At 43.1% G+C, this 14,608-nt stretch overlaps 1 protein-coding gene across 1 annotated transcript; it reads right to left on the bottom strand.

Annotated features, from left to right (window-relative positions):
* Positions 1 to 5,579: 5,579 nt before the first annotated feature.
* KCNV2 (potassium voltage-gated channel modifier subfamily V member 2) lies at positions 5,580 to 12,868 on the bottom strand. Its single transcript, XM_015823385.1, has 2 exons — positions 11,528 to 12,868; positions 5,580 to 5,861 (listed from the first exon to the last, which is right to left on the bottom strand). The coding sequence occupies exons 1-2, from the start codon at positions 12,866 to 12,868 to the stop codon at positions 5,580 to 5,582; spliced, it is 1,623 nt and encodes a 540-aa protein (XP_015678871.1).
* Between the last annotated feature and the right edge of the window lie 1,740 nt (positions 12,869 to 14,608).

Raw genomic sequence — 14,608 nt, 5'->3', positions numbered from 1 at the left:
TTTGAATGTATTGCTTTCCATTGATAGATAAGCATAATCTCCTGAGGCTGCCAACAACAGTAGATTCTGTAGATATTTCTGTCCACTAGCTAGTTCGCTGGAAGAACGGTTTCTCCCCACCCTATCCTTGGCTAGCTTCCCAATTGTATTTCACACTCATCTCCAGAATGTGATAACAGAGCTGTAGTAGCAGCTCCAAATGACTTGACGCGTTTCTGGACCGCCCAGGCTCTGTGGCTGGAAAAGTTCCTGTCCCCGAGCTTATTAATAGACCCCCAACTGCACAGCCCCTGCCCAGTATAGAGTCACCTCCTCCCCTGCCATTCATGACTCTGGAGGATTTCCATCAATTCCCAACATCTTTTTCATCCCATTCCCAATCCCATTGCAGCTGGTGTCTATTTTTGCCTTTCAGCCATTGCTAGCATCCTATTCATACCGATGGATTTCAGTGTCACCTTCGTGGGTATTTATCTTGATGGATATTGCAAATATGTAAAACAATGGTGGAAGGTTTCAATCTCTCTTTCTCTCCCTTTCCTGCCCCTTATATATAGTTGGTCGGATTGGGAGATGGTAATTGACAGAAACCTTCTTTTTCTAGACCAGGGGTAGGCAACCTTGGCTCTTTTATGACTCGTGGACTTCAACTCCCAGAATTCCTGAGCCAGCATGGCTGGCTCAGGAATTCTGGGAGTTGAAGTCCACGAGTCATAAAAGAGCCAAGGTTGCCTACTCCTGTTCTAGACACTATGCTTTTTACCTACTTAGAGGATTCTTTTCTGTCAAAGTATTCTGGTTTCACAATAATATTCTTGATAGTAAACTATGTTGTACCCTATTAGAATGAGTATTGAACCTCTTGTTTTCACCCTCAGGGTAAAATGGAATTTAAAATTTACAAGGAGCAAAGAATGGAAAATAATCCAGGAGAGAAGCAACCTGGAACTAAGGAGAAATTTCCTGACAGTGAGAACAATTAACCAGTGGAAAGACTTGTCTCCAGAAGTTATGGGTGCGCCAACACTGGAGGTTTAAGAAGAGATTGGACAACCATTTGTCTGAAATGGTATAGAGCAGTGGTGGCGAACCTATGGCACGAGTGCCAGAGGCAGCACTCGGAGCCCTCTCTGTGGGCACACGTGCCGTCGGCCCAGCCCCGCCTCCCCCCATTGCCCCCTCCATACCAGCAGCCCCCCCAGAGGAGAGTCACCCCCAGTCATGGCCCGCCTGGAACAATACAGCCAAGGACATGGCAGCTGGGCAGGGGGGACAAGACTCCGCCTTGCACCCTGTCGCAAACAGATGCTGCAGGGCATGGGTAGAGGTGTGGCTACCATGGCAGGCCGTGGAGGTGGTGAGTGGCCCTGCAGGTGGGTGGGGGTGGGGCAGGGGTGGAGCGGGGTCAGGGCGGTGCAGGGGTGGGGCAGTTTTGGGGCACTCGGTCTCTAAAAGGTTCGCCATCACTGGTATAGAGTTTCCTGCTTGAACAGGGGGTTGGACTAGAAGACCCCCAAGGTCTCTTCCAGCTCTGTTATTCTGTTAGAATGGAATTTCAAACAGAATGGGAAACCCTTTCAACGAATTCCAGAAACCTTGCCTTATGGATAATGAGAAAGAAATCTAACAAAAGAACTAGGGGTGCTCAAAAAGACCACGTTGGTGGCACAATGCTATGATCAAAGATCCTCCTGTTTTTAATGTGCATTGCTTCAACTGAAGTATCACAGCTTTGTTGGAACTTTTGTGGTCCCCAAGCTGACGTTTTAGACGGTACCTTGAGGACAGTTCTGCAGAGAATCATCTTCCTTCTTTGACCAATCAACAATAGCATTTGCATTGAAGTGTTCTGCTCTGTTCATGGAAACTGTGCTGCGCCACGCTTAACATGGATGGGTTTGGGGTTTTGTTTTGTTTTTTATTTGAATCGGCTTTCTTAAGGGACAGAAACGTAGAGATGCAGTTGGATTGTCAGCAGAGGATTTGGTCATTTTCATAATTCAGTAGAAACCAGCCAGCACAGGACATACAATATTTAGTTTATTAGAAAATGTTCAGCGAAACAAGTCATCTGTCTCACAACTCATCTAAGCCTGAGATAGCATCTGGGAACCAATTTGTGTTTGCTGAATCCTCACTACGTTCCCTATAGTCTCACTTGCCTAACAAAGCCCCTTCCTGATATGTTGATCTATGATTCAAGACTTGAGGCCCAGAGACTACGTTTGGTTGCAGATGAAAAGAGGCTCACACATCTGAAGAACAGCAGGCAGGGGGAAACTCATAATCAGACACAAAACCCTCCTCTGATAAGACTGCAATCTCCATAATAACATTTGAGTATGTTATTCGTATGAAAATTGTGGCCTTTATCTTCCTACTTCCCTGCATGTTAACAAGTGTACCTGCTGAGCTCTAACGTGGTACCTTGAAATATTTTTAGAGGATTCTGTTTCGGACTGCATTGTAGCGGCCGTCCGGCGTAGATACCCTGGATCTGGCCAGCAGAGCCCCCGAAGAAGTAAACCTTGGCATCTACTGAGAAGACTGTTGGATGAATTCGGTTCTTCACTGGGGCTTGTAGTCCACCCCAATCCCCAAAGACTCCGGGTGGCATATAATTAAGACAAGCAAAACCCAAAAGAACTGATGTCATAATAAAAGCATGATCAAAAAGCCAAAGGCTTACTGGAATAGCACTGCTTTCAGTTATTTCCAAAAAAATAGCAAAGTGGGGTCTTCTTTCTCAGTTCTTGGGGGGGGGGGTGTTATTCCATAGAATAGGGACTAACACAAAGAAATTCTGCAATTTCAATCCCCTGAAATGGGGAGACTTTCAGCAGGCCCTCTACAAATGACCAGCCTGGAGAAGCAGATTCACTTTTCCTGAAGCATTTCCTGACACAAACTGGTGCAGCATCATTTAGGGCTTAAGGATAACAAGCAGCACTTTGAATTGATCTTGGAAGAATACTGGCAGTAACTGCAACATAAATGTAATTCTTCCCTGGTGGTTTGTCCAGCCAGGAGTCTGGATGCCATGTTTTTATACAAAGCTAGGAGGATGGCCCAGATTATTTCCTTCAGCAGTAACTCCAGAATTGGATCCTTTGTGTCAGAAATGAGCCTTAGTTCCCTTTTTTATGGTCCTCAAGGCCACCTACATTACTGAAAAGGGATATTGTGGTTACACAATATTTCGAAGCAGGAAGTAAATGAACATTTACTGTAAGCCTTTAAATAAATTTAGCATGGAAAGAAAAAAGAAAAGAAAAGGAGAGAGAGAGAGAGAGAGAGAGAGAGAGGGAGGGAGGGAGGGAGGGAGGGAGAGGGAGAGGGAGAGGGAGAGGGAGAGGGAGAGGGAGAGGAAGAGAGGGAGGGAGGGAGAGAGGGAGAGAGAATGAACTACACTACCCCCACCATCCAAAAATAACGGGAGAAAATTCTACCATCTACCCTATTGGTTTTATCCTACCTACTAAAGTATGTCTAAAAGCTTCAGTATATTCTATCTATCATATAACATCTATCTACTGTATCATCTGTCTGTTTGTCTGTCTGTCTGTCTATCTATCTATCTATCTATCTATCTATCTATCTATCTATCTATCTATCTATCTATCTATCTATCTATCTATCTATCTATCTATCATCATCTATCTATCCATCTTAAATTGTCTCAACAGAATTAATGACATCAGTCTGACGTGAGAATATTCGCCCCCTGACTCAACTCTGAGACTAAAGCTGTTCTTGAAGGCTACAGCACTGACTTCGTCAAAGGGGTGGAGAATGTCTTCCATTCCAGAAGGTGCCACCAAGCTCAGTTGCCAGCCCTGCCCAGTGCATGTGATGAAGTCAACAGCCCATCTGGCCTGAGCAATCCTTTGAGCAACCTTACTCTACAAGATGCTCAGTTTGCTCTTTGACCAAACATCAGGCTGGCTGGGAATTTTGGGTAAAATTTATTGTTTTTTTTAAAAAAGCAGAGGTGCCAACTAGGGAAAGGTGGCATGCATTTGATGCCAAGGAACAAATATAACAAAAGAAATCAATAATTAAAGTGAATTATGCTACAGCTGTTATTTGGAGGCTATGTGAATTATGCATTTGGATTACTAAATTACACGTATTAGCTCTTTATATTTCAACTGGACATTTGATTTGGCATGTCCCATGCTGTTACATCGCTCTCTCCCTACTTTTGCATCATTCTTTAGGTTATGTATGGGCATCAATTAGCAAATGTTGATATTTTATTACTTAGAAAACTATTTCTCAAAATTACCCTGGCAAACTGAACCTAATTTCATATGCCCTAGATTCAGAAAATGGTAAAGAAAGATGAAGAAACTCATAAAGAAAAATGAAGTAACTGTCTGGACTCTAATATTATTGTTACGAATGTGGATATGTAAAACAGGTGAATCTGGACATCTGGAAGATTTTGGCATTCCTCATTCATTTAAACTCATCTTCAACATGGTGCTTTCCAGATCGGTTGGACTGTGGAAAACTAGAAGAAAACTACTTCCAACTGTTATTCTTTGTAATCAAAATTATATGTTGTAAAATGAACACATTTCTGCATGATAGTCTCCAAAACATCTATCACGCCAGTAGGGATGTTAATACAAGTAGTCCTCAACTTACAACCACAAGTGGCCCCCAAATTTCTGTTGCTGTTGTTAAATGAATTTTGCCTTATTTTTGTAACCTTTTTTGCCCCTGTTGTTAAGTGAATCCCTGCAGTTGTTAAGCGAATCTGGCTTCCCCATTGACTTTGCTTGTCAGAAGGTTGCAAAAGGGGATTGCATGACCCTGGGACACAGCAATTGTTGTAAACATCAGTCAGTTGCTAAGTGGCTGAATTTTGATCATGGGGATGCTGCAACGGTCATAAATGTGAAAAACATCATAAGTCACTTTTTGCAGTGCTGCTGTAATGGTCATTAAGCAAACTGTTGTAAGTTGAGGACTAACAGATCTATCTGCAGACCAAACATGTGACATTGCCCAAGATTTATCTTGGTTCTTAGCATCGTCTTCACTGACTCCGTTGTTGGATCCCAATTCCAAGCCATTATCAGCTATTTGAATATGAGTTGGAATCATTATTAAGCAAACGAATAAGAGAGACGAACTGAATGCAAATCTCTCTTTTTAAATGAAGCATTTAGTCCCATTTCTAAGTCCATCCTCCTCCTCCTCCTCCTCCTCCTGCTCTTTCTGGAGTACAGGCAGTCGTTAACTAATTTCTGTAGTTAAGTGAATCTATTGTTAAGTGAATTTTGCCCCATTTTACGACCATTCTTGCCACAGTTGTTAAGTGAATCACTGCAATTGTTAAGTTAGTAACTTGGTTGTTAAGTGAATCAGGCTTCTCAGAGGGTCACCAAAAGTGATCACATGACCCCAGGACACTCCAACTGTCATAAATATGAGTCAGTTGCTGAGCGTCTGAATTTTGATCACGTGCAATGGTTGTGTGAAAAACGGCTGCAAGTCACTTTTTTCAGTGTCTTAGTAACTTTGAACGGTCACTAAATGAACTATTGTTAAGTCGAGGACTACCTGTATTAATTGTATCTGTGGTTTGGGGATGGGGTTGACTGCTTTTCGTAGCACTCTGACATCTTCTTCATGGCTCGTTGCACGAATTCCACTTTCCCTCGGTCTTTCTGGATGGCCGTGTACTCGTACGCTTTCAGCTTGCTGTAGTAATCTGAGAATTTATTGTAGAGAACGGAGATGGGCATGCCGTTCAGGATGATCCCGAAAGCGATGCAGAGGAATGCAAACAGCCGTCCCAGGTGGGTCTCTGGATACATGTCTCCATATCCCACAGTAGAGAGGCTTACCTTGAGGTAAATAAAGGAGTGGGGAAAATCATTCAGGAGAGCAAGAAGTGGACTTTTAGACAGAGGATCATAGATCAGGGGTTCTCATCCTGCGGTAGACCCCTGGGGAGGGCTCACAATGTTGTCACGGGAGGGGGGGTCCGCGAAGGCTTGAATAAAAATGTTATGATTTAAATCTTAAGTCTTTGGGGGGGGATCTGTGGCCATGGTCAGTGGTGACACAAAAGTATTTAAAGGGGGTCCATGGCCCGTGGTTGAGAACCCCTTTCTTAGATTATTAAAATGGTAAAAAGGGGTCCCATGTTGTTGCATTGGAACTTTACCTTATAGAGTAATCTCTATAAAAGCCTGCTAAAAGAGACTCTTAATTCATCTCCTGGGGTAGCCCATATTGTTAGATCTAACAATATGGCTGGGCTTCAGCTTTGGGGTCTGTCTGGGGCCTGTTCCTGAGAGAAGTCTTCAGAAACCTAATTATCTGATATTTTTTAGGACAGGAATGATGCCACTAGCTTCCTCCTTTGTTTTTGAAGCTCTTGTATCCTGCGCCTCAACCTTTGCCCATAAAATGTGGTGTCAAAAAACTGCTACCTAGCTGCTTGCTTTGTTTTAAACTATGTACACAAATCGTTACATCTCTTGCATTAAGCTTTTAAGTAAGTCTCAGCCAGAAGCCAGGATAAAGGGCAAAACGAATCAGTCTTCACTGAAAGGAATGGGACACATCTGGTCCCCTGAAGGCCTTGGTAGCTGAATCTTAATAAGAAAATGTAACTCTTGACCGTGAAAAAGGATTAAGGTTCACTGAGGCTCTAAGCACGGCCCAGCAAATGATGCCCCTCAGCCTTTCCATTGCTAACCTGTCACTAAAACTCAGCCACTGCTGAAAACCAAAATTGAGTGTAGAGCCAAAAGAGGTAAGGGCATGATAGCTAGGGGGAAAATCACTGGGGTGTTCCCTTTCTCTTGGTGCCCTAAGTACAGGTAGTCCTTGACTTACAACCACAACTGAGCCCAAAATGTATGTTGCTAGGTGAAACACTTGTTTGCTCTATTTTACAACCTTTCTTGCTACAGTTTAGTGAATCACTGCATTTGTTAAGTTAGTCACATGGTGGTTAAGTGAATCTGGCTTCCCCGTTGATTTTGCTTGTCAAAAGGTCGCAAAAGGTGGATCACATGACCCCGGGACACCGCGACTGTCATAAATATTAACCAGTTGCAAAACGTCTTGAAAGAAAAACAAGGAAGTCCAGTTGCCACGTGATACTGCACTTTTGGGTCATAAGTAACTTTTTTCAGTGCCGTTGTAACTTTGAACGGTCACTAAATGAACTGCTGTAAGTCGAGAACTACCTGTACATGCTTATTTTGCTTAACAGTCAATCCAGGGCTGAGCCAGTCTTTAGCCTAGTGTGGGAAGTCAGCCCCCACCCCAGAGAAAGAAATATTTTTGGAAATATTTAAGAGGCAGAAAAGCATGCCCAGTTTATTTAATAGCCCCAAGTCTCCCTCCCCCAAGCAGAAACCAGCTCTGTAGAAATGCAGATATAAACCATTCAGGAAGGTTGAAGCTAGAAGATTAAGAAGACAAAAACACCTAAAATCTACATACCCCACCCAAACTCTAAGACAGGACATAATAGGATTAACCCACAGATACCAAAGGGCACACTCAGATTCAGTTCAAAGTTCATGCCACAGGAACAACTTCAAACAAAAGGCTCCAGAGGTTATAAAAAACCACTCCCTACATGTGCTCTCTCTCTTTTCTTCCAGAGCCATCTTTTTGTCTGGCTCTCTTCTTCAATAAACTGCAACCTTCTTTCTAAAGCAGTCACCATGTTGTTTATTCCTGGCTTGGACTGAACCATGATGAAGACTTTTCCTTCAACACTAGCATAAATTGTCTAACATACCTTCACAAAAGTAAAACCCACAATTCGCTGCATATATCTCCTGTAATCATTTCTGAACGATCTACTGCTTTCCCGGGGAGACCAAACTCAGTTTTTATCGTGTCAAACCATCACAGCTACTTGGCCTTTAGGAAGCTTGCTGAACATCCTCCCACAGAGGTGATTTGCATGTAGATTTAAAGGGGAATGCAAATAGGGAAAATCCTTTTTTTTTTTTTAAATAAATAAATAAATGTTGGGATTGTTGCTATGCTTGATAACGAGCATGACTTTTCAGATGCAAAGCCAGGGGCATTTGCTTGTAGGGTGCACCCGAGAGAAATGTGATTATTCTGAGGCTCCAATGGAAATTGGCTCACGGGAATTGGATGTAAATGGCAGAGAAATAGCTCTGAAAATAAACAACCAGATGAAAGGGAGAGGCATTATTGACAATAGCCAGCGGTCACCGAACAGCATTTTTCACTCATGTGATTTCCTGGAGAGCGCAGGAAAATAGCTCTCTCCGTTGTTGTTCTTGATGTGATTTCATCGTCTTTCATGTTACATACAGTTGGGGTAGAAGAGCGGATCGTCAAGAAAAACGCTGCTCTGAATTATACATGTGATTATATTTGTACGTACTCTGGGGCGGGAGCTTCTCTCTGCTCCTCAATGCTACGTGCAGGGAAATGCAAGAACAAGGGTGGCCCAATGCCAGTCAGACTAGCTATTCTAAAGCAGGCTTGAATTGTGCCTTGCAGCAGATCAAAGGCCGTTCTTTTTCTAGGAAAGAGGCTCCGGTTATCCTTTTTCAGGAATTTGGGGAAATTTTAATTTTGATTAGGGATAGCCATCTATGGAGATTCTCAATCATCCAAGTCACGGTTGTCCCAGAGGTGCTTTTTCCAAAAGGCAGCTGGATATTCTTGGTTGTTTTTTTTCCTTTGAAAACATTTCGCTTCTCATCCCAGAAGCTTCTTGGATGAGAAGTGAAACATTTTCAAAGGAAAAACCAAGAAAGTCCAGTTGCCTTTTGGAAAAAGCACCTTTGCGATTAGAGATAATCCTCGGTGCTACTGCAGGCGGTTTCGATTTCTTTATCTGTCTTTCAAGCCTACAGGTTCCTTACCCCTCCCGTTCTGGGACTGGAGGTGTTTCCATATCTTTATCTTTCCTATGAAACTGAAATCCAAGAAGCTCAGGAACCATCAACCAGAATGATGACCATACTCTGAGAAAAGGACCCTGATGCCCTTTAGCCACCTTGCTAATAGCTAAAGTACAGGAACACAATGTAAACATTTCACGTAAGCCCCACTTCTCCTTTGAAAACTAATTTGAACATACATTTTTCTTCACCTTCATTGAATGTGAACTGGTAAAGAGGGAAAAAAAAGCACGATCATTTTTTCTGCACGATATTTAGTTCCTTCTCCTCTCAACCAGCCAGGCACAAGTCAGCTGGGGTTAAAAAAAAAATCTGTGCAATTATTCCTCCATATGTATTTCTTCTACTTCTATGCACAGTCCATGGAGGGTGTGTGTGTTATACCATAGATGTTGTGACATCATCATTTCAATGACATATGTTATACAATTGGCATCTTCCGCACCACAACTGAGCCATTATGTAATTGGAATCATTGGTATGATGATTCCATGTCATCATGGCTTATGTCATGGCTTATGGGACCTGTCATGGCTTCCACTTGATGTCTATGAAGCTGTATGGACTTGCATTGTAGCAAGGTTGGGATGCCCGGAGTTTCCAGATGCTGCCGAAATACCACTGCATAATAATTGGATTTGGTGCAAGTTGTAATTTAGTAGTAGGTTCCCTACCTCTGTGTTACAGAGAATGAATCTGTCTGATACTACAGCAATGTTTCTCAACCTTGGTAACTTGAAGATGAGTAGAATTCAACTCTCAAAATTGGCTGGCTGGAACATTCTGGGAGTTGAAGTCCACCCATTTTTTCAAGTTTCCAAGGTTGAGAAACACTGTACTAGAGGAACATGTGAAAGGACTCACAACATGTACTCAGTTATCTAACAAGTCACAACTAGTGTTGTCAGGGCTCATTTAAATGAAGCTCAACACAATTGCGTGTTGCGGTCAGTGAAGAATCTTGTCTTCAGCTGCTACACCAGGCAATCTAGCAAGATTACTGGAGGAAGAATTGCTTGTATATACCACTCATGTGCAGAATAAGTTATGTTGTAGAGGTGTTATTTAACATCACCAGCAAAGTATTACCGTAGAATGGAGTAAAACCGATTCATCTTCAGGATTTATTCACAAGGATATTATGTTTTCTATTAGGTTGGTACCCTGGTTCTGGCTGATATTGTTAAGCCGATTATGGATGATCATAAGCACGTACTCAGCCCACATTCATCTGAGCAAAACATTACCAATGGTGCATACTTGGACTGTTGTTTTCTACCTTCAAAGGAAAAACATTAGTGGAGATATTTTTCAGATGTGTCATAGTGTGCTATGTATTCCTAAATTGGCTTGATAACTTCTGGAATAGATGCTAGAGCCACTCCAATTTTATAATCACCTTGGATGCATCTGTTTATGGAACCATTTACATTTCCTGTTGGACATTATTAGTGTTCCTGAACTTTCTTAAATGTAGTTTTATTTTTCAATTCAAGGGGTAAATCAAGGTAACATAAGGCATTTTTTTCCTCACTGGAAGTATATGTAGAAAGCTATATATACCTCAATGAAAACCCATCACATGTGATGCATGCATATTGCACCACACGGAGCAAAGCCAACATTGGATATACGGGAGAATATCCACATACCCAACTCTTGACCTAAGATGGTAATTCCACCTTCCATTTTTGATTAACCCTGACGACTTAGCAAATAACAACTGAGAGAAAAGATCATGGAGAAATTTGCAAGACACACCTTTGTCCAGGTGTTGTTTATCTAAGACACTAAATTTATTGGGAATACAATAAATGTTCATCCATCACTACTGGCAGCTTCTATTGTATTTCAGCAATAGGTCTACAAATTATAAATTCCATATCATATTACAATCCAGTGACCCAGCCAGCTTTCGCATTTTGTTATTTTTGGCCATCGTTACTGGCTTAATAAAAATAAAAAAGAGAACTCATCTCATACTCTGGTCTATTGTCAGTTGTTTCGGGAACCTCTTGAAGAGCTTCTGTGTCTGTCATCTGTGATCACCTCTGGCATCTGCCTGTCTCTTGATTTTTCAAAGAGCAGCTTCAGCTCTAAGTTCTACATGTTTTGTGGGCATCAATCTCACTTATTCTTGGTACATTATTAGGTGAAGCCACCTTTATGGTTTCCATAAATCAGTACTAGCTAGCTGTCAGTTGGCATATAGAAACCTCTGATATTTTTTTTTAAAGCATACAGAAACCCCTGCAAAGTTCAGGCTTCCAATATGTTTTCTATTCTATTTTCCTCTTCTTTTTCATGCAGTAGCCGTGAGTGCTGCAAGAAGACTACCCATGTAGAACGCTGCCACAAAAAGACATCCAGTTCAAGCCAAGCTTCGCTGATTACAGGCTGATCTACTGAAATGGACGTACTAAAGCTTACAGTGGGAAGTGGGGTGGGGTGTCTGCATTTACATCTCCTCTAAAACCAAGGATTCAGAACAGATGTTCAAAATCTGGGCACATCCTGCTGCTTTCATAACAAGCAGCTTTTCTAAATAAAGAGCTAGAAGCAAGGGTCAGGTCTCAAAGAGCACGGCAGGTACTTACGGCAGCCCACCACCAGGCCTGAGGAATGCTGGTAAAGTTTGTGCTGACGACATCGTGCTCCACAGTGTAGACCATGGCTGAGAAGGCAGAGATGCCCAGGACGATGAAGAGCAGGAGACAACCTACTTGCTGGTAACACTGGCGCAGAGTGAAGCCAAAGGCTCGGAGCCCTGTGGAATGGCGGGCTAGCTTCAGGATGCGAAAAATGCGCATCAGACGCATGATGCGTAGCACTTGTCCTACTTTGCCCACTCGTCCCACTTTCTCAATCTCGTGTTCATGGTGAGACCCATGCCCGCCAGTCTGGGTCTCATCGATAAAAAGCTCTAGCAACAGCTGAAGATAGAGGGGCAAAATAGCAATGAGGTCCACAGCATTGAGAGTACTACTAGCAAAGCGGTGTAAGTCAGGGGTAGAGAGCAGCCGCAGTATGTACTCTAGAGTGAAGAAGGCCACGCAGAAGGTCTCCACATGTTCCAACACTGGCCGTAGCTCTCCAGTGGCTTTGTCTTTCTGCTGCATCTCCTCGACTGTGTTGAGAGCAAGGGCCACCACAGATATGAGAACAAAGAAACTGGAGGCAACCCCCATCGCTTTGGCCATGGTGGAAGAGAAGGGCTTCTCCATGAGGTTCCAAAGGCGCCACCGTTGCGTGGCATAGCGCATGTGGCAGAAGAGAGCCTCACTCTCCTGGACGGCTGCCTGAGCACGGAGCTCCTCCTGCACTTTCAGTTGGTCATTCAGCTCATCGCATCTCTCTTCAAAGCAGATACGGCAGCAGCGGGGTGTGTATTTGAGACGGACCCCCCAGTAGCTCAACTCTTCCAAAAAGCTGTTGGGGCACAGCTCGTTTTGTACCTGTAACACCCCGGAAGCGTAGAAGTTGTAGACCAGTTGGAAAACTGCAGGGTCTCGATCAAAGAAATATTCATCCCCCTGAGCCGCATAGTCATCACAGAGGCCTAGCTGGCAATGGCGATCGGTGGAAGTAACCAAGCGACCGAGGCGCGTGGTGGGATAGGTGGCCACTGCTTGGTATGTGAGATGGTAGGTTCGTCCACCAACATTAATGTTGAGCACCGAGGAGGAAACTAATGTTCTAGAAGCAAAAGCGGGGTCAAATGCAAATATTGAAAGGCGTCTCTTCTGCTCTTCCTCCTTCTCTTCCTCTTCCTCACCCAAGTACTTCTCAGTTTCCTGGGACAACTCCAATCGATAGGGAGAAGTCACTTGAGTGTCTATGCGCTCGGCTGCCTTGCATTCTGCAGAAGACTCCAGTGGAGTTTCGGGTGCTTTTCCATCCGAGATGGAAAGTTTCTTTTTTTCACTGAAATTTCTCATGGGTGAAAAACTCTCTAGCCCACCACCCAGGTTTTCAGATGTGCTTCTTGCCACGGCTTTCTTGCTCTGCTTCTTCCTGCTCAGAGCATTCGCGACTAGAGCAGCCAGCCTCACATTTCGCTCCAGTCACTCTTCACTCCAGTTGTTACTAAAACTCAGGATGGGATGCAGGCATGGAAAAGAGGGGCGGGGAAGGAGCCGCTGCTGTTGATCGTGTTAATCTTGCTGACAGGGAAGAACTGAGTAGTTACAGAAGGGGATTTAAAGGCTATTATCCTATTTTAGCTTCGGCTCCCTTTATGCGTGACGTGAAGGTCTACAGAGCCAATAATCTTTGGATAATAATTTTTTAAAATGTTAAGTATGTCAAAATCAATATATCACTATTGGGATCCTTTCAGTATGTTTCCAGAATGGAGGAGAGCCTAGGGTTCCACCCATGACACAATGCTAATCCCTCCTTTCAGATGTTCATCTTGCCCTCCGTTTCCTCTGCCCCTCCTGAAAGTGTGATCCATCCATGCTTGTACAGCTGTTCTATTGGCTAGAGCAGATTTTATAGGGAGCAAAGCTAATGCCAATTTTTGTTAATGCTCCAAATAGTCAGTTCAGTGGTAGTGCAGGGATTCAGGCTCACTTAGAGAAGAGTTTCTCAAACTTAGCTAGTTTAAGACAGATGGAGAATTCTGGGAGTTGAAGTTCACCCACCCTAAAGTTGCCAAGTTTGAGAAACCCTGATCCAGAATATATCTGTGCCACATATACCTTATCACTGAAAACAGAGAAAGGGACACTGGATGCTGAACCCTTAATTTGGAAATCTGACCATTGGGTTTTTTTCAAAATCAAGTTCTGGTCTGTAAATCTGCCTGGTCAGACCTCAAAAGCTAGAAGTCAAACTTTCAGTATCCGATTCAATGCAGCTGACTCTGATTCTCTGCATAGCTTTTTGCTTCGATGAACAAAGGGAGACCGTGTTAGACAAAACACAACATAATATGCATGCCCGCTTAATTTGTACAATTATTAAACGAGTTCCTCTGGGAACAGAATATGGAACAGTTTATTGTAGTAAGAAAGATGACCCTACCATTGGCCTATGACCCCAATCATTATCATCTGGTGATCGTTGATGTATTTGCTCAGACAAAGCTTAGCTGTCAGAGCAAAATATGTTTCTCGCCCCAGTTGCAGTAGACTAATCTTTAATGAAGCAATGCTTTTCGCGAATGTTGATGCACCTGCCTTTAGATTTGTAACCACAAACATATTACAGTCCATTAGTGTTTCAATGCCAGCAAATTGTATCTGTAAAGGAGAAACACCTGTAGCTCTTCAGATGTTGAATGACTCACCGCTGGCCACACCAACTACCTTGCTAGCAATTGTAGTTCTCCTGTACCTAGAACGTCACAAATTCCCCACTTCTGCTTTAAAGCCTCAAGATAGGAATCTTTCTGCTTTTGCTTTTATTTTAAGTAGAGATCCCAGAGACTGAACATCACATACATGTGGCATATGGTCATGCATTTTGCTTTGTTCTTCCTCAAAGAGAAGAAGGCATTTTGTAATAGACTCTTTGTGAATATCATTCTGCTGCTTATGGGGCTTTGCAAGACTGGTGTGTGAAAGTGTTTTTTTTTAAGACCCATTGATTTCACTGGCATGTTCTCTAGATAAAGCTCCATATTTGTATGTCACAGGCAGGCTTTCTCTTTCCCTCTTCCCCACCCCCACCCC

The sequence above is a fragment of the Protobothrops mucrosquamatus genome, unplaced genomic scaffold, assembly GCF_001527695.2.
Source record: "Protobothrops mucrosquamatus isolate PMUCROS unplaced genomic scaffold, P.Mucros_1.0 scaffold1854, whole genome shotgun sequence".
Lineage (NCBI taxonomy): Eukaryota > Metazoa > Chordata > Lepidosauria > Squamata > Viperidae > Protobothrops > Protobothrops mucrosquamatus.
The sequence above is the reverse complement of the archived record's forward strand: the minus strand, read 5'-3'. Positions and strand labels throughout refer to the sequence as shown.